General features: G+C 26.7%; 3 protein-coding genes and 1 non-coding gene across 4 annotated transcripts; 2 read left to right on the top strand and 2 right to left on the bottom strand.

Moving 5' to 3' along the window:
* Nucleotides 1-131: 131 nt before the first annotated feature.
* TRNAP-AGG lies at nucleotides 132-203 on the bottom strand. The gene has a single exon. It is a non-coding gene; the product is annotated as a tRNA-Pro (tRNA).
* Nucleotides 204-597: 394 nt separating this feature from the next.
* Nucleotides 598-1,233, top strand: LOC113851396. The gene has a single exon (XM_027481862.1). The coding sequence runs from the start codon at nucleotides 680-682 to the stop codon at nucleotides 1,217-1,219; it is 540 nt and encodes a 179-aa protein (XP_027337663.1). The 5' UTR covers nucleotides 598-679; the 3' UTR covers nucleotides 1,220-1,233.
* Nucleotides 1,234-6,127: 4,894 nt separating this feature from the next.
* On the top strand, nucleotides 6,128-6,454 carry LOC113851278. Its single transcript, XM_027481743.1, has one exon. It carries the CDS (start codon nucleotides 6,128-6,130, stop codon nucleotides 6,452-6,454), a length of 327 nt encoding a protein of 108 aa, XP_027337544.1.
* A 1,373-nt stretch (nucleotides 6,455-7,827) lies between these two features.
* Nucleotides 7,828-11,256, bottom strand: LOC113851490. Its single transcript, XM_027481987.1, has 6 exons — nucleotides 10,861-11,256; nucleotides 10,317-10,377; nucleotides 9,994-10,157; nucleotides 9,301-9,379; nucleotides 9,107-9,163; nucleotides 7,828-8,293 (listed from the first exon to the last, which is right to left on the bottom strand). Exons 1-5 carry the CDS (start codon nucleotides 11,020-11,022, stop codon nucleotides 9,147-9,149), a joined length of 483 nt encoding a protein of 160 aa, XP_027337788.1. The 5' UTR covers nucleotides 11,023-11,256; the 3' UTR covers nucleotides 7,828-8,293; nucleotides 9,107-9,146.
* Between the last annotated feature and the right edge of the window lie 7,399 nt (nucleotides 11,257-18,655).

Genomic DNA, 18,655 nt, shown 5'->3' with positions numbered 1-18,655 from the left:
GTTACACCAAACAAAATAGAGTTTGGTTGTTTATTAATAATGTCTCCGGACAATTTTTGCTTGGAGCATTCGAATTTGTAATAAAAACTAGAAAGTGATCCAAAATTGGGGCGTAGTGAAAAGAAAATTTTGGGGCATTCCGAGAATTGAACTCGGGACCTCTCGCACCCTAAGCGAGAATCATACCACTAGACCAAATGCCCTTCTTGCTGTGGCTGCAAAAGTTTTAATATTTAACATGCACATTGATATTTCAAAGATTCTATCAACGTAAAATACTATGACCAGTTTGCCTGTGCAATTTATTCAACACGATCATCAAACACACATATTTCAGTACTTCAACATTTGATTCTCATCCATCTTAATCAGAGCTTAATTTTAATTTAATTAGTTGTCAAAATCGAATTTATGAACATGCACTTATAAAATAATAATAAATAAATAACAAAAAGTAAACGTTTTAAAAAAGCTTAAAAATGATTATTTTTTTGTAATATTAAAAAATGAACCGACCAAATTTATATTAAAACAAATACTAGCTATCAATACACTCTTTTATTTTCTATTCCAATTTTTTTATTTGGTTGCTTCAAACTTTTACTCTTTGAACGAAGAAGGCAAGCTCTGACATGACGCGTTTCCAGTGATCTTCTGCATCGCCTACTTGCAGAGCAAAATGTCTTCTTCATTCACGAGTGTCCACATCACAGCCTTAGACGCCATCGTGAACGTGAACTCTCTCTTCACCCTCGCCGTTTTCATCGGCTTAACGTGGAACCCCAACGATCCTCAGAATAGCCTCAACACCGATCCTTCTTGTGCTCCCACTTCCACCATCGCTCAAAACCTCGTCGCCTTCCATGTCTACTCCTTCAGCTCCTTCCTCTTCTCCAGCCTCATCGCTCTCGCTCTCAAACAAGCCATTCGCCTCTCTCGATCTTCCTCCTCCTCCTTCCACTACCCTCACGCCGTCGAGTTTCTCGCCGTTTACATCAACCGCACCGCCCTCCGCGTCGGCATGCTCGTCTCCGGCGCCGGCTCTGTTGCCGGATGTGGCTTTCTCATGCTCGCTCTCGTCAATGTCGCTCAGATCAAGCTCGGAACCCTCGCTTGTGGAAGCTCTCACACTTTAGCTGCTGTGGTTCCGCTTCTTATTTTGGTTCCGATCGCGCTTCTCATCTACGTCTTTGTCGTATTGTACGCGTTCACTCGCTAGGGTTTGTATTGTTCCGCTCAATGAAATTGCGTTCAATTTGGTTGCTCTGTTTGATGCGACTTTATTGCATTTGCAGGTGAAGTTTTGTATCTTAGGTTTTCGTTTCGGATTTCGCATATTGAATTGAAATTTGACTCTGAAATCTGAAATGGATAATGACTGATGAGATTGTCAACTTTGTGTGTATAAGTATGCATGCTATATCTAAAAAAAGGGTATGTTTTTCAATTGCGTTGTAGATTTATTGTAATGATAAATATAGAATATGGTTTTCAATTGCATTGTGAACTTATTCGTAGACTTTTATTTGGATGGAGTTTGAGCTGAGCCCTAGTTTCAAAAAGTATTAATAGAATCATTGTTTATCTTCATCTAAATGTTAAGTTCTCTGTCTACATGCTTTTGAATTGAAGGCAGTTCAGAGTGATAGATGTAGGAATTAGGATCCAGTTTTTCCTATGTTCACATTGCCCTAAGTTTGGATTTCCTTTAGATTGCTTTTGGGTATGTTAGGGATTTAAGTGTTTGGAGAGAAAGATAGGAAAGATAATTTTTTTAAAAAAAATATTCTCTATTTTTATAGTTTTTTAAAAAGAAAGAGATAAATCATAGTTTAGGATAACCTTAAATGTGTTATTTTTTATTTATATTTATAAACATTATATAATTCTCTTAATTGAGAATAAAATGTTTATTCTCTCCTACATACCCTTAGTATCTTTTGAAGGTTTTAACAGCTTTGTTCAGCTCATCCGCGTTTAGGGAGAAACATTCTCTCCTTGTTATGGTTAATAACTGTCTGGTTAAATTTAAGTGTAGTAACATCATGCCTTTAAGCTTCCTTACAGCTTTGTTTAGTACCCAATTTTACAAAATCATTTGCTTTATTTTCCGATATCGCTTTACATTAATTTTTCCCCCCTAAAATGAATGTTTTATACAGTCAGCGACTAAAGTAAAAAATTTATACAATTAAGGATTAAAGTGACCGACAAAATAGGGGCTTGCTTGTTTAGCTTATTTCAAACTGAAAAGGGCCTATCTTTTTATATGGTCTATATACATTGTGATTGAAGTGATGAGTGATGGCATTTAATAAGCTTCTTAATTTCCTTACAAAATGATATCTCAAACAGAGATTATATTTAGTAGGAAGAGATGTGGTATGACATGAATTCGTGGAAATTAGAAGATGTTTTACAGTTTTTATCACAATTTCCTAGGATTTTGTTTTGGTTGTGAGATTACAAAGAAGTAGGGGGCCAGGCCCAGAAACAGACTAGGCACCTTGAGAAACAGAGGACCAGAGAAGGACATAGAAGAAAATTCAACACACAACCGCTGCAGAGAGACCCAGATCTTGATCCACGATTTCCTATCTCAAATGAATGATTTTAGTAAAAAAAAAAAAAGCAAAAAATGGATGATTTTATTTGAAAAATGGTTTAAATAAATGGATGATTTTAGAAAACAAGAAGAATGTTCACCCAGAAGACAAAAGAGAGAAAAAAAACAAACTGAGTGGCTTTTTTTTGAAGGCAAGGATGCCTAGACCCACTTGTAATTAAGGATGAAAATAGAGTCAAGTCAGCGTTGCAATGCAACAGTTTTAACTTCCTTAATAATTTTAAAGCTTAAGTTTTGTTTATTATTTGTTACAATATTTTTATTAAGTTTAGTATTATCTTTTTAAAAGTCTATTTTCATTTATTAACTTTTTTAATGACTTATTTTAGATAAAAATATTTAATAAATTATTAAACTTTTTTATGAATAGATTATTAAACTATCTGAATAAGTATATTTTTTTAAAGGTTATAAAATTTATATTTAAATAAGTTATAAAAAATAATTCAACATTTTAAATATGCATAATAAAATTATATATTTTTATTTTATCAAAATAAATAATTAAAATTTAATAAATGTAAATTAGTGTTATGCATATACAAATCAAATAATAGTAATGCAATAGATTCTACTAAGTATAACTTTCTTTTTCTTTTTTAGAAGGTATGTAGTAGTAAAAATATTTTTAAGAATTAGAGTTTATAATTTAAGATTTTATTTATTTTAAAAATTAATTTATTTAATATATTATTATATCATTATTTTTATATAAAATTATTTAATATATTATTATAAATTTTAAATAGATTATTTTAATATGTTTTTTTTTATTCAAGCTTATCTTATTTAATTAATTAAAATTTTTAAAACCTGAAAAAGACTAGACTTTACGTACCTATCATGTAATTAGCTTAACAAGATTAGAATTTGGTAAATTGATCATGGTGTGTGTAACTTGTGGCTTGCGAGGCCTAGGATCAGAGATAAAAAAAGGTAATTGGTCCATTTAAAACAATTTATTTTAGGCCAGTTCTTAAACAGTTTGGAAAACAATCCACACAATTTTGGGCTAGTTTTTAAACAATTTGGACTAATCCACAACAAAACGTTTTTTTTTCTTTAAGTGAAAAAAGAAAAACAGAGATCAAGTGTATGTTTGCAAACTTGAATTTAAAGGAATTTGATTTTATAAAATAAATTTTATTTGAAAGTAAGTTTAAAGTAATCCATTTATGTTCTGAAGCTTTTTGTTTACAAGTAATTTGTATTCAATATAAATTTTTTAAGACAATGTAAAAATTACAATTTTATTTTACTCAAACATAATTTATCAAATATTAACACAAATTTCAAGCTACATTTACATCTTCAAATTTGAGTTTATAGACTTTAGCGCATTAAACCATTTATCCTTGGACTTCCTTGTATATAAGTTCATCTAAGTGCAAGTGGTGCATATTTTGTTTTAACTGTGAGCTTTAATGGATCGGGCTTATCTCCTTAATAAGAAATAATATTTTTGAAAAATGTAATTTTCACTGTCTTATAAATACCATACTGTAAAAGATTATTATCTTCTATCTCAACTCTTCGTGACTTAAAGTAAAATTAGTTTTTATATATTCTTTAGAGAATGATTCTTATGCATATAACTTTAAATTTTATACTCAAATTTTTGTTTATCTCTATCCTGATGACATCAAATAGGTGAGAAGTTAAGAACCTTGAAACAAGATCGAACCTACCTTGTTTTTTTGGGTCAACATGAACAAACAAAGTGGTCAACCTGCGGATTGAATGAAAGCAATTAGAAAGGATTGTTGGTAAACTTGTTTCAGTACATGCAAACCAACGTCGCCCACATTTATTTGATTTGTTTTTGGGCGATTGGATTGGACTGTGAAGTGTAAATGAATAAGGTTTTCAGGGAGCGCTTACAGTTGTCACACCTAATCAGTTCCTCTTCATTGTGTTTGTGGGCACATTAATTAGTAGTAAAATTAAACAGCGGTTTCTCCAAAGAAAAAACAGTTTTCTTTTGTATTGAAAAAAGGAATTTGATTCTATATTTTAGACTTTTGCATCTCATGGACAAGCAAGTGATAGAGTGAAAGGGTTTTAAAGTAATAAATATAGAAAAACAAATTGGGGATATGAAAAAGCAATACATGCTCCCATGATAAAATGATTAAAAATATGAATTGAAAATAGTTTGTATTCATCTATATTCTACTATCAACAAATATTTTTTTCCCAACCTCAAGATAAAAATAAGGTGAAAAAACTAGGTAAAATGTTTAATTTCATTTTGGTTGAAATTTGTTTTGTTTTTGTTAATTGGAAGTGACACCAGGTAATTTACAGCTGTTTATATTATTCAAACAATATGTCATGCAAAACTTGTATGCCATATAAAATTATAATTAACTTAGCAATTTCACTTAAAATAATACCAAATTGTGTTTACTAATTGTTTTGGAAGAATTTATAAAAAAATTGTTTACAAATATTAAAGTCATTTATCTAATTCATACAAATTTTTATTAACTTATTTCATGAAGGAATCTTTCATATGATAAATTTATTCCACAGTTAAGATTCTCAATCTTTGTTACTAATTTGACTTCAACGTATAGTTAACCTGCACAAGATGGAACCTATTTCTAACTTATCCATAAACCATAAAATGTCTTCTAAGGATAATATGACCCGTCACAAAATAGCAAAGTTAAAAAACATGTTTTTTTTTTTTATTCTTTACAATAGAAAGTCTCCATTAATTTGATCTTGTTTACATTAATTTCCTCAGTAAGAATAAGATACACAAACTGTTTATTTCCTAAGCCCTCTCGGATAATTAACTGAAATATTATATTTTTACACTTTTTTACTGGATTTTTTAAATAACTTTTATCATACATCACTTGTATTTTTTTCTCTTTCATTTTGTTGAGAAATTAATTTAAATATAAAATTAAAAAATATTATATACTGAATATGAAGTTTTAGAAAAAAATTATAAAAAAATTATTAGCAATTTTTAAATAAAAAATAAAAAATTACTAATGACTTTCATATATTTTTTTTAAAATTGGTAATAGTTATTTTTAATTTTCCTATATTTTTGTAATTTTTTACAAAATTCATATTTTAGTATATATTATTTATAAATACTTTTTAAAAAATCTATTTTTCGTTATTTGAATTTGTTTTTCCTCTGCCCACTTTACAACAAAAAAAAAGTAAATGTCAGCGGATGAGTTTTCTAAGTTGTACCAACTACGTACAAAGACAGAGGCTGTGCTTTCCCATTCAAGCTATTCCCTATAGAGAGCTTCTTGAATAAAAAAAATAAAAATCAGTGGGCATTCAGCTATATAGCCCTTTTCCCAAGAAATCAAAGAATGCGAGTCCAAATGCTTGAGAACACAGTTTTGTACATTAATTACGTATTTATTTCACTAATCTAGCAATATATATAGACCGTGGCACCAAGCAATTTTCATATCACATTTCAAACTCGAAGAAGTTACTACTAATTAAAGTACTTAAATCACAATGAGCAAGTTCGTTTGTTTCTTTGTTCTGCTTCTGATCACAGTGGCCGTTGGTGAAAATGAGCATGAACATGGGCATCATGAGGATGAGAAACACGGTCCATGCGGGAAGTTCAGCACAGAGAGAATGTTAACACATAACCTGCGTCACTGCGAAAAAGCTGCAAAGAATGTGTATGCTCCTGTTTCTTCACAGTGCTGCAAAGCGGTGGAAAAGGTCAGCATTCCTTGCTTGCATGCTATCTTTGCTTCTGGGGCATTTCAGCAAGTTGGCATCAATCCTGAAATTGCAATCACCATTCCTCGTCGTTGCCATCATCATTTCTAATTAGGAATAGCCTCCTAAGATTTCTGCTCACTAGGGCATGAATCAGGTACTAGCTATGTTACATAAACTTTATTTGATATTTTTTCATTTTATGTGCATTAACTGTCTTCATGGCTTATAACTTGCATGGTTAATTGTTATGTCATTGTATGAACTAAAGAAAGTTAAAGTAATATAAAAAAGAGATATCAATTTATTTGCTAGTAGTTATCACATTTGGCTCTTAGAAAGTACAATATGCTCATTATTTTTTCTCATCTTTTTGCAGGATACATATATCCTAGAAGGATTAAAAATGTGACTAAAGTGCACGAGGTTATAACTTGTTGTTGGTGTGTTTTGTATATCGTTAATAAAATGAGTTCATTATGGGGACTCAATATGAATAAGTTGTGCTGCAACACTTTCTTTATTTCTTTTCTGAATGCGTTGTAACAATGTTTCATCTATTAAATAATTTTTATGTATTTTAAAATACCTTTTTAGTTGTTTTAAATTTGCAAATATAATTTTCATGTACTTTCAGAGAATATTGAGAGAAAAGAAAGCATAAAATTATAAATATAACGTGATAAAAAAAAATTAAAAAGTGTATGTAAACATTGACTTATACAAAAATGTTGCTAAATAGACAAATAACCAAAAACTTGCAATAATGTCTTTACCTAAAATGGACAATATTTAAATCATGATATATGTTGGTGTTATAGCTTCTGAGCTTCCTAGACCTAATCATCCCAGGTAGCTTTTACCAAAAATCTAGTATGTTTATTTAGATAATAGTTGATATATCTTTGTAATGTGATACTTTTCTATATGCTTTTCAATTAAAAAAAATACTAATGATAAAAAACTAAAAATAAAAGTAATTTATTTAAATTTTATATTTAATTTATATGATTAACGGGAGTAATTAGAAAGCAACATTGGTTGGGCCCTTGTTTATTGAGATGGGCAAACCATCCAACATTTTCATTAAGGTCTTAATTAAGGAGGTGTTAATGTTCAATATATTTAGCTTAAGAAAAACTATTTTATATATACTTTTAAATTATTTATCATAAATTAATTAATTGTATGATTAATTTATTAAATAATTTAATTTTATAAATATTAATATATTTAACTCCAAAAGAAATGTCTGATGTTCAAATCGAATAATAAGATTTTTCAATGAAAAAAAACTTAGATGATGAATGGTTTGAATTTTTTTATGTCTATTTAAAAATTTTAATATTCAAATTAAAAATTCATGCGATAAAACTTCTATGATTTTAAAAATTGTTTAAAATATTTGAATTTTTGTTATCGAATAAATTCTAAATAAAAATTTTCAAGACATTATTTAAATTAAATAAAAATTCTAAATTAATGTCTGATAGTGAGTAATGACATTATTCTCGCAAAACAAAATGTTTTCGGCACAGTCAAGTGAGTAATGACAATGTGGTATTATAAATGACAGAAAGCTACATAGTTACATATACCATAGTACTACAGTGGATAGGAACCAGAAATCATAAATTACATGTAACAAGATCACACAATTATAAAACACTAATAAAGTCTAAAGGTCAGTTACCCACGTGAAACCTTTTGTGTAAACTATGAACTATAAAATACAAGAAGGAGTAATCATGGTTTCAAGCTACGTTGAGGATTGACTTGTTATGCAATTAACTTATGTGCGAGCTGTAACAAAAAGGACTCAACACATGCAAAAGAGTACTAGAGAGTAGATTCATAGTATCCGCTACCATGTCTTTATTTCCACACAGTAAATTAGAGTAGAGTAGAGTACTGTTACTGCGTACTCTACGTACGTTGGGGATCATCATCCTGCAACGTTGTCAACAAATTCCGTCAGAATGTACCATAAAGTGTTTAGTTCCATTTGTTTAAAAATGAGAATTTAGATATAAAGTTGCAATGTTTTTCTTGTTTCTTTTATATCAAACAAAAAAATTGCAAAATTTAAAATCCCTTGTTTCACTCAACTCAAAATATGCATTTTTTTTAATATATACAAGTCATACAGAAGCAACGAAATTTAAATTTTATACGTAAATTGTTCAAAAATAGTGCAATTTATACACAAAATTAGAGCTTTAACCCAACATAAATCACCATTTTTTTTAAATAACTTATATTTTCTTTCTTTAAGACTCTAATATAACTTATGTTTCATTCAGAATTACAATTATTACTTAAACAGTTAAAACATCATTTATCTAAGTTATGAAGTAAAAAAATTTTCTTAAGTATTTTAATAAATTTTAAAAATTATATAATTTTTTTTACAAACAAAATTTCGATAATCCAGTTAAAATGGAGTCATTTATTTCATGTATTAATTCAGACAAAGTCTTAACAAATATAATAAAAAATATTATACATATATTATAAACTATGAAGTTATTACAGTTTGCTTAATCGGCTAAAACTTTATATATTATTTTCTTTTAAATGTTAATAGAATTTCCTAGTCCATTACTAATTACATTTTACATCTTTATCGCCCTCAGTTTGAATTTCCTGTTTCTGTTTCAAAAAATGGATATCAAATAAGCTAATAACCTCCTGAATTCTACTCCTGTAGGCAATTAAACATAAAAGGAAAAGAAACAGGAGTTAAATTTGAATTTCAAATACCTGGTCTTCAGGGTGAAGAGTTTGCATACTATTGCTGATGTTAATAATAAAGAGAACCTGCAGAAACCCAACATAAGAAAGGTACACTAAAGTGAGTAAACTGTGGTTCACTTAGAATATTATTATTGTTGTAGTTTATTTATTTATTTATTATTATTATTGCTTTAGCTACTGGGCAACCAAGATTGTCCTACCTTGCCACCAGTTCCCTCTTGAAGCACTGTTTGAGTCATTACCATTTGAATCATCATCATCGTTCTTATCTTTCTCGAACTGCAAAGATGTTAAATGTTATGTACTTAATTACAAAAATACAACACACCTATGTATGTAAACTAAAAACTATAAAGGATTATATAGTAATGCCAAATGTATGGCTAATTACTATTATTTTATTTATAGCTAATGAGCCGGCTGCATAAATGGAAAATAAATCATCAATAAAAGTAATTAAATTATATATATATATATATATATATATATTGTAAATTTATATTTCCCCCTTTTTTTTATAAATTAACCATAAAAAATTATATTAAATTGATACCCATCAATTTAAATAAATTATTTTAGTGGTTGAATTTAATTAGCATAATAGTTAGGGAAATAGCAATATAATTTCTATAATTGAATTTATCCACTTTTCTTTTACACATATCCTGGTGGGAAAAAGAGGAAAGAGAGAAAAAAAGAGTGAAAGTTTTTCTTTCTTGAATCCTTAACATGTGAAGGCAAGCTCAAGGGAAATGTGAAAAAACAAAGTATAAGAGTGTAACATTTTTGTTAAGAAAAACAGTGGTTCTAGTGAATAATATATTATATAATTATCCTTTTGCCAAACAAGACCATGGACCATTATGATAAAGAATGGGAATTAAGGCACTCACAATATGGTGGGATTCAGTGGTCCTGGTTCTTGGGGAATAATTTTCTTGACCACCATAATAGATTGATGAACTGTAGTAGCTGGGCTCCACTGTCTCATTCTGATAATTGGTACTAGTATTCTTGTTGGAAACACCACTGCTTTCACCTTTGTTTCTGTAATTGCCTGAAAGGAATCCAATTGAAGCTTTACTAAATAAGCCCAGACATCAAAATTGGATTGAAAAAGCCATATGTTCCCTGTATGTAGACAAGATTTGATATGAACTGATGAAAGAGGGCACATTTAGTACCCAAGAGTCAAAGTAGTATATGTCTCACGAACCTGGTGCTCCATAATTTTTGCATCCCATCATGTCCTGTTTTGTTGAATCTCTCCTTCCAACCTAAAGTTGGTCACAAAAGAGTAACATGGTTAAGCATATGTGATTATTTTCCACAAACAAACAAGTATATGCTATGCATATATATATCGCTCAGAGATCAAAGCTCTTACAGCAACAATAGATCATGATAAAAAAGCTAAATTAAAAGCTCGTTTTGTAGACTTACAGTTATAATTAGTCATGCAACAACTATTATGCAAAAAAGGTGCAATATATTGACTGAAGCGAACGCTGAAGGACCTTATATAAGCCCTATAAGCCCTTCAATTAGTTTCCTTTAATTTGTTATTAATTAGTCATTACTAACACACAAAAGCTATCATATTCAGGAAAAAGACCTGTAGGGTCAGCTCAGAAACAGTAACCACACTCCATATTATTGCATGCCAAATTAAGCTAACAATTGTTAATCTGAAAATAAATAATAAAAAAAAACATGTAGGGAAGGGTATGCGTATAAGATTGAGAAAAAAGCATGCATACAGTGGATGGAGGTGGGAAAATGGAGCCAAAGATGCTGGTGGATGAAGAAGAAGTGGTGGAGGGGTCTTTGGGACCAAAAAGATGATCAAAGTTGGTGGGGGATGAGGAAGAAGCAGAAGCAGAAGCAGAAGCCCCTCCAACTTTCTTTTTGTTGTTCTCCATGTCTAGTGTGAGAGTACTAAACAAAAGGAACAGGAAAGGTATATATTAAATATAGGTAGGTGAAGATGTTTGTCAACCAACGAACAAAACTACTAGATTGATAAGAATGGAGTAACGACCAAAACAATGGATAAGATTTGCAGTTGGTAAGAGAAGAGAGGGTGCAGAAAGAGCAGAGGTGAAGAGGGGGCAGAGGGAAGCACGTGATGGGTGGCAGAAAGATGTGTGTAGTGTGGAATGTGTAATGTGTTAAGGGTTATTTATAAGCCCCAAAATATGCTGCTCCCATGTGCCTCTCATTCATTTTCCCTCTCTTCGACACGTGCCTCTCCTCTTGGGCCCCACCTCCACATCATTCCCAAATCCAAACCCATCGTGCCATCTGTCATGCTCCTCCATCAATACCTTTTCTACTCTCTTTTCCCTTCTTAAATCTATTCATAATAATTTCAGATTCTTTTTATACAAAATTAAATAATTTTATGTTAATTTTCCCTCATTTTATTTTCTCTTAATGATAAATTATTTCATGTCGTATCCCTCATTATTTCTCTGAGGCATTTGAGGTAATTAAGGGTGTTCATTATAAATTAAATATTTTTTTATATTAAAAATACTATCAATACATTTTTTAAAAGTTTTAACTAGTTCTCTTACCAATTATTTTTTAAATTTAATTTTTAGGTTGATTTTGTAATTAAATATCAATTGTTTAGACTTTCAAAATTTGTTTTTTTAAATAAATTTTGTAGTTATATTTAAATTTATTTGATGATTTGGATCATAAAGGAAATTATAATATCAACAAAAGAAATTATTTTAAATAACAAATAAAGTTAATTCTATTTTGATTTATTCCTAATAATTTATTAATCCCATCATTATCTTTTATTTTATGTTTTATTAATTTATTTTATTATAATTTTATGATGGTAATGAATAGTTATTTAAATTTTATATTTATAAATTATTTAGTATGTATTTTTTAATAAATTATTTAATATGAAAAATAATTAATAAAATAAAATTTATTTAAAAACCTTCATAAAAATTACAATATTAGTTATATTTCTTCTTTTTTTTTGTGTTGCAACCTTAAATTACAAATTAAAGGGATTGGACGAAGTAATTTAAAAACAAAACTTATTCTTACAAATAACTCTATACCTTTTTATGATTTAATTATGAAAATATTTTTTAAAGAAATTGAAACAAAAGAATCATCTTTAAAACTGTTTTTTTTTTATTACATATTCAACTGTCAAATTAAATTTTAATATAAATTTAGGAATACATAAGAAATAATTAATTAATTACTAATATTTTTATTAAAAAAATCAATGTTTAATCTTTTTAATGCATTAGATCATATATTTATTGATAAAAAAAGTTATGAATAATTCTTATTATGTATGTTAAAAAATTGATATTAAATTTGTTTTATTCGATTAATTATATTATTGAAATGGAGTTTTTAACTAAACCAAATATGCTCTAAATTGAAGAATAAGTATTTTTTGTTAATTTCTTTATTTAAATTATTTATATGTATTCAGAAGTATCCAACAAAAATTATATAAAATAATTTTTTATCAACAATAATAAATATTATAATATTTAATGTATAAATAATTTCAAACATTATAATTTTTAATAAAAATAATTATTTTAAATTTTTTTAAAATGTAATTTAATCACACGTTAAAAAACTGTTATCTTAATAGTAATATCTTATCAGACAAAACGACATTGGGACCAATTTGATTACGGTACGAATTTGATGGCTTCGGTGATAGCGAGAATTTGAAAGCAAAAGGTGAAATCGTAAGAATGACACACACAACGAGAAAATAAAATGGATAAGATCTCATCTTAAGTCACATTCTCAATCTTAGCCTTTTGTAAGTAATGATTTTTATTTATTTTTATCTTTTAATTATTAAATATTTTTTAATGAGTAAGGATGAAGTTATTTTAGAAATAACTTCGGTTCATAATTTTTCATAAATATTAAATTATGTCACTTCGATGGTTGAGTATAATTATATATTTATACTGTTTATTTATATTAAATTTTTTAAAATTATATATTTGTAATTCTATAATTAATATATTTATTTATATTTTAAATATATATATATATATATATATATATATATTAGACATTAAAATAAATTCTAATAAATTATTAATTACTTCTTTTTGAATTTGATCAATTGAAGAAGAATTCAATAGTTAAACTAATCAAACTCAATGAATTATAAAAAGTTATTAACTTGAGCAAGTAATTTAATGTTTATTTTTTATACTTTAAAAATAATATATATTTTTATTGGGTATTTTTTGTAATATAACAAAAATATTGAAATACTATTATTATTTATTTGTATAGATAATTTTTTATTTTATCTATAATATTAATGATTATTTTTTATTAATATATTTTTATATTGATAAAATTTAAAATATTAAATTTAATAGCTAATCCAAATAAAATATTTATTTATTTTTGGTATTTTTTAGATAAATAAATAAAAATATATATAGAAAAAAACTTCTTTATTGGGATGCATCCTTCGGTACTAAAGGGAAATTTTCTCAATTTTAATTATTATTTTTAATATGTATAGTAGTATGAGTACCTATTTTTATTATTACTGCTAGTCGTTGTAGAAGTCTACAAAAATAAAATAAAATTTTGAAATCTTATTTTCTAAAAACACTTATTTAGTTATGATGATATTCTTAAAGCTTAAAAAGTTTTTGTCCTATAAAATTTGCAATTGGTTTAGTTTTTCTTTTTTTTTTGTTTTAATTTTTTAAATGAGTTCTTCATAAAGTACTTTTTTTAATATTAAGGAGATACTTTGATTTATTTATTTAATCTATTTAAATATCATAATTTTTATTACTCTATAGATGAGGGATTAATTGATAAAATTATGACATTTATGTAGACTTAAAACTTAATCCAGTTTTTTTAGTTAATTTTTTAAAAAAAATTTAAAATAACTCTATATTATGTACTTTATTATTACTTGGCATTTTCTATATATTACCAAATAAAGTATAGTTACATTAATAACTATAGACAAATCAACAACTTGTATTTCCTAGATCAAACAACTGTTATTGTATTCAACAAATACAAAATCATCTATCTATCAATGTATATTATCAAAAGTTGATTTGTTCTTTATAAAGTGTATTCTTCTCGTTTTGAATAATAATATAAAAAAAACTCCCAAACCCATGGTTGGGTTATGTTCAATCAAATCTTTCAAAGAATCTTTGAGATTTTGGGGCCAGATATACCAATTCTCTGGTTGGATGCAGTTATAGGATTTTCTATTTGTCTATTAAATTTTGGCCTAAGTGACATGGGAATAATATGCATCGTAATGTTAGCGGTATTTTATTATACCATCAAACACAATTTGGCATTCTTCAACATGTTAAGAAGATTCTTGAGAAAAAGGGTTTTTGGCCAGATATTATAAGAAAACTAGTAGATGCACACTCAACATGGAAAAGCAATATTTATCATTCTCTAAATGGAAACGATCAAATCAGGCCCACAAATTTTAGGTGTGCTTCAATATTGGAATAAAAAAGAAAATAAAAATACTATTGGCTATATTCATCGTGGAGTCTATGATGTATCAAAATGAAATATGGGTAATATTTTCATTGCAGCATTTATAAATATGAATAGTTAAAAACTTAAAATATATTCATCCATATAATAATAAAAATAAAATCTGCCATTTTTGGTTTATACTATTTATAATTGGACACAGTATTAAGTGCTTGACTAATTTGAGTTGAGTCAAATTAAATTATTCTAAGTGATAAAATTGTTATTCTGAGGTTTTTAAGCTCAACATTCTTAAGAACTCACATTCGAGATTGTTCGTTGTACTAAAATTCTCCCATGTCATTTGATCAATGCATTTGGTCATAAAGAATAAAGTCTGTATTTGAATTGTTTGAAATTAACTTAATTTCATTATCACAACTGTCAAACAGTGTCATAAGAACACCAATAAAGAAAATCACAAAAATATAATACGTTTTCTTTAACTAATTATTTTATATAAATAGTTGGTTAAACATTATTTTAAAGGTAATCATTAAGTAAAATATTTATAAAAAACTATAACAAAATTATGATTTTTTACAATTGTAAATAACAAGTATACTTGCAACATTTGCAGATTTGGCATACTAATAAACCGAGTTTGTGGCGTTGAAATGAGCCACATGGGTGGGTTAATTGGATATATGATGGAGTAATAATTGTTAGAGTGTGAATGGTGAATGAAGATGGTGGGATCTGGATAGCACTGAAAATAGATATTATAGGGTAGAATCTTGCATGTATATAAATTCAATGAACTTGATAAGACTATGCATGAGTGGTTTATGAAAATGTTAGTCAGGGAAGGTATCCAAAAAGGTAGATGAGGGTGATTAGATTAGATGAGGCTTAATTAACGATAAGAGGAGAGTGTATTAATGTTAATTAATAGCAATGAATGAATAAAGGGTTGGAAAAGATCACATGGGGAATGGTCTTAAAGAGGGTCTAAAGTGGAGGGAATTTTGTTAAGAGTGTACTTAATAATTCTCTTCATTCTCTCATGGGTTCGTTTTGGATAACTAAGGATAAGGAGGTGTATGGGATTGGGATTGGGATTGTAATATATTCGGAACAAAGCAAAAGCACTTTTTTACGTCAAATATTGTTGGAGGGGTTGGTATTATGGAATATGCCACAACGCCCCCCAACCTTCTCTTTCCACACCACCCTCCTCTTTTCGCCACCTTAATTCTTAGTCATGTTTAATGGATACAAAAATTTTAACATTACTTTTTCATTTTTTTTATTTAAATAATCAAATTTTATTAAAAAATGTACTTTTAGAGGTTTTCTTTTAACATTAATGTTAATACAATATAAGAAATAAATATTTTTTTTATATCTTTATTTATTATGAGATTTATACTAGCAAGTCACTCACCTGTTATTTATACATGTGGATATATATTTTTTATTTAATATTTAAGTTACTAATATTATCAATTATAAATATTTTAAAATAATATAAATTCATGATATATAACTGTTTTTTTATTAAAATTGATAATTTTTTTATAAATAAAATTAGAAGCAACGTATGAGAAATTTTTGACTTCTAAATATTTAGTTTCTAAATCTTTAAATTTGTAGTCTTAAAATATAAAGTTAATACTTGTTTAGTATATTTTTCTTAAAAATTTTATGTTAAAAACAAATTTTATTTACCTTCTTATCATACACAAAATAAAGCATATTTATAGTCTTTATCTGTGAATTTGATTTAGAAAAAAGAAAGAAAGAATTTTAAAAAACTACTCTTGATTAGAATTTATTAAAAATAGAAAAAAATATCATTCTAAAATTTTTACAATTTTTATATAAATTTTAAATTCTTTCAATTTTATAAGATGTTTTTGTAAAACAAGAAATTAACATTCAAACGAACAAGAGAGATTTTTTAAAATATTTTTTTAGTGTTCAAATTTCCATCTTCTCTTCTTTCAACATTTCACACAAAACTTCATAACCTTCAGTTTAGAAGTTTCACAACCATCACAATTGTAAACTTATTTTTTAATAATTTTGAATGTGTATTTAATAATACAAATAAAATTTGAAAAATAATGTTTTTTTTATTAAAATTACAGTATTTAAGGTACATTTTAAAAGTATAGTTTAATTAAATGTTTATTTAATAAATCTTTTTATATGATAAATTATCCTATAAATTTGACTATAAAACCTTTTATAAAAAAAAAGTTAAAAATGCTTATTATAATAAATTATAATCCAAATTAGATAAATTTTGTGAAAATACTTTTAGAAGTAAAAATAAAAAAAAATGAATAAAATTATTTTCACAAGTTACAATTAATTTATGCTCTTTAATTTTTTCAATTGATTTCTCCAACACATGAAATGTATTTAAGAAAAAAAATTATAGATTTTATTTATGTATAAGTACTTTTGCATAATCTCATTCATACTGAGTCTATATTAAATAGCTTATTAAAGTATATTAAAAAATTATAAGAATTATAAACTATTTTTATAACTCAATGAATCAGATCTTATATATTTTTAATAAAAATTATTAATTTTAAAATGTTAAAAAGAATAAGAGGTGCATCCAAGAAAATAGAAGGGGCATGGATAGATAAGTATATGACCCATGTTTATGAAACACAGACACATGCAAAGTTGTCAGAAATTGGTGTGCGTTAGATGCGGTGCGTTTTGATGCGATTCAGAAGAGGTCGGAATTGTGGTGATGGTTTGACGGAGATGATTCTGATAGCTGATTGCTGGGATGGGTTGTTGTTTGGAATATTTTTTTTTTTAACATTCAAAAGGGTTCATGGCAGAGGAGAAGAAGTCAGTTTTTTTTAATTATTTTTTTAACATTGAAATAGAAAAATAATAAAAAATATAATAAAATTGTGTTATTTAAATGAGTATAAATAATTTTATTTTTTAATATCTTTCACTTGTTTAAATAAATAAATAGATTATATTAAAAAATATTTTTATTAATTATAAAATCATTTAAACTAAAAGAGTTAAACTTTCTATTATAATATCCTTTTATTAATTAAAAATTATTCTTAGTATTTTAGTCCTCTCGTATTTTTTTATACATGGGTCAATTTGAGGTATTTTACATCCAAACATGAATTTTTTTCTCATTTAATTTTTTTAAATTATCCCCCAACCAACTAAAATCTTAAAAATAAATCATTTTTAAATTGGAAAAATAAGTAATTTTTAAACAAATTTTTAAATAAATCATGTCCTTTACGTTAATTTTTTATGATTGTAAAAACTTTTTTTATAATATCTATTTATTTATTTTACTCTTTTTTCATTTATTGAAATAAATAAAGATAATTTTTTCTTTATATTAACCCTTTTGAATAACATTTTTTTTCTTTTTTTTCTTCTATGGAAATAAATAAAGATAATTCTTTTTCTTCTTTATATTAATCCTTTTGAATGATATACTCTTTTTACTCTTCTGTTCTTTTTATTTATCTTTTTCCAAATTTCTGTTTTTTTTTTAATTTCTTTTCTCACCCAAACAAAGTATAAAAGAGTCTTTGCTCTAATTTTTCTTTCAAAAGAAAAAAAAGGATCAAAAGAAAAAGAAGTATAAAAACGGGCCAAACATTATCTTAACTTTTGAAAATTTGTTTTTAACTTTGTCTGTTAATTTGAAGTTTGATTTTCAAATAGATGCTAGGTATTGTCTCCTGAATAAATCTACCTACTGAGAGGTGGTGAGAGTATATCAGACTATATGTGTAGTGATATAAATCTGAGAAAAAATATTCAGTTTTTGCATTCATGAACGCTTGATCAAGAAGAAGCACTGCTTGAAATCAATAACTGAACAATTCAAAACTCCAAAGAACATGATGATAAATTCGAATGACGATGGAAGTCCTCATAAATCTTTGATAATTCTGAATTTATGTCGATGATGGGCTAGGAGAAACATACAAAAATATATATCTAGCTTTTTGCGTGTTCAAAAACAAAAATAACTACTTT

This window comes from Abrus precatorius, unplaced genomic scaffold, assembly GCF_003935025.1.
Source record: "Abrus precatorius isolate BTA unplaced genomic scaffold, Abrus_2018 Scaffold9, whole genome shotgun sequence".
Taxonomy (NCBI): domain Eukaryota; kingdom Viridiplantae; phylum Streptophyta; class Magnoliopsida; order Fabales; family Fabaceae; genus Abrus; species Abrus precatorius.
This window is presented reverse-complemented; position numbering and strand designations above follow the sequence as displayed.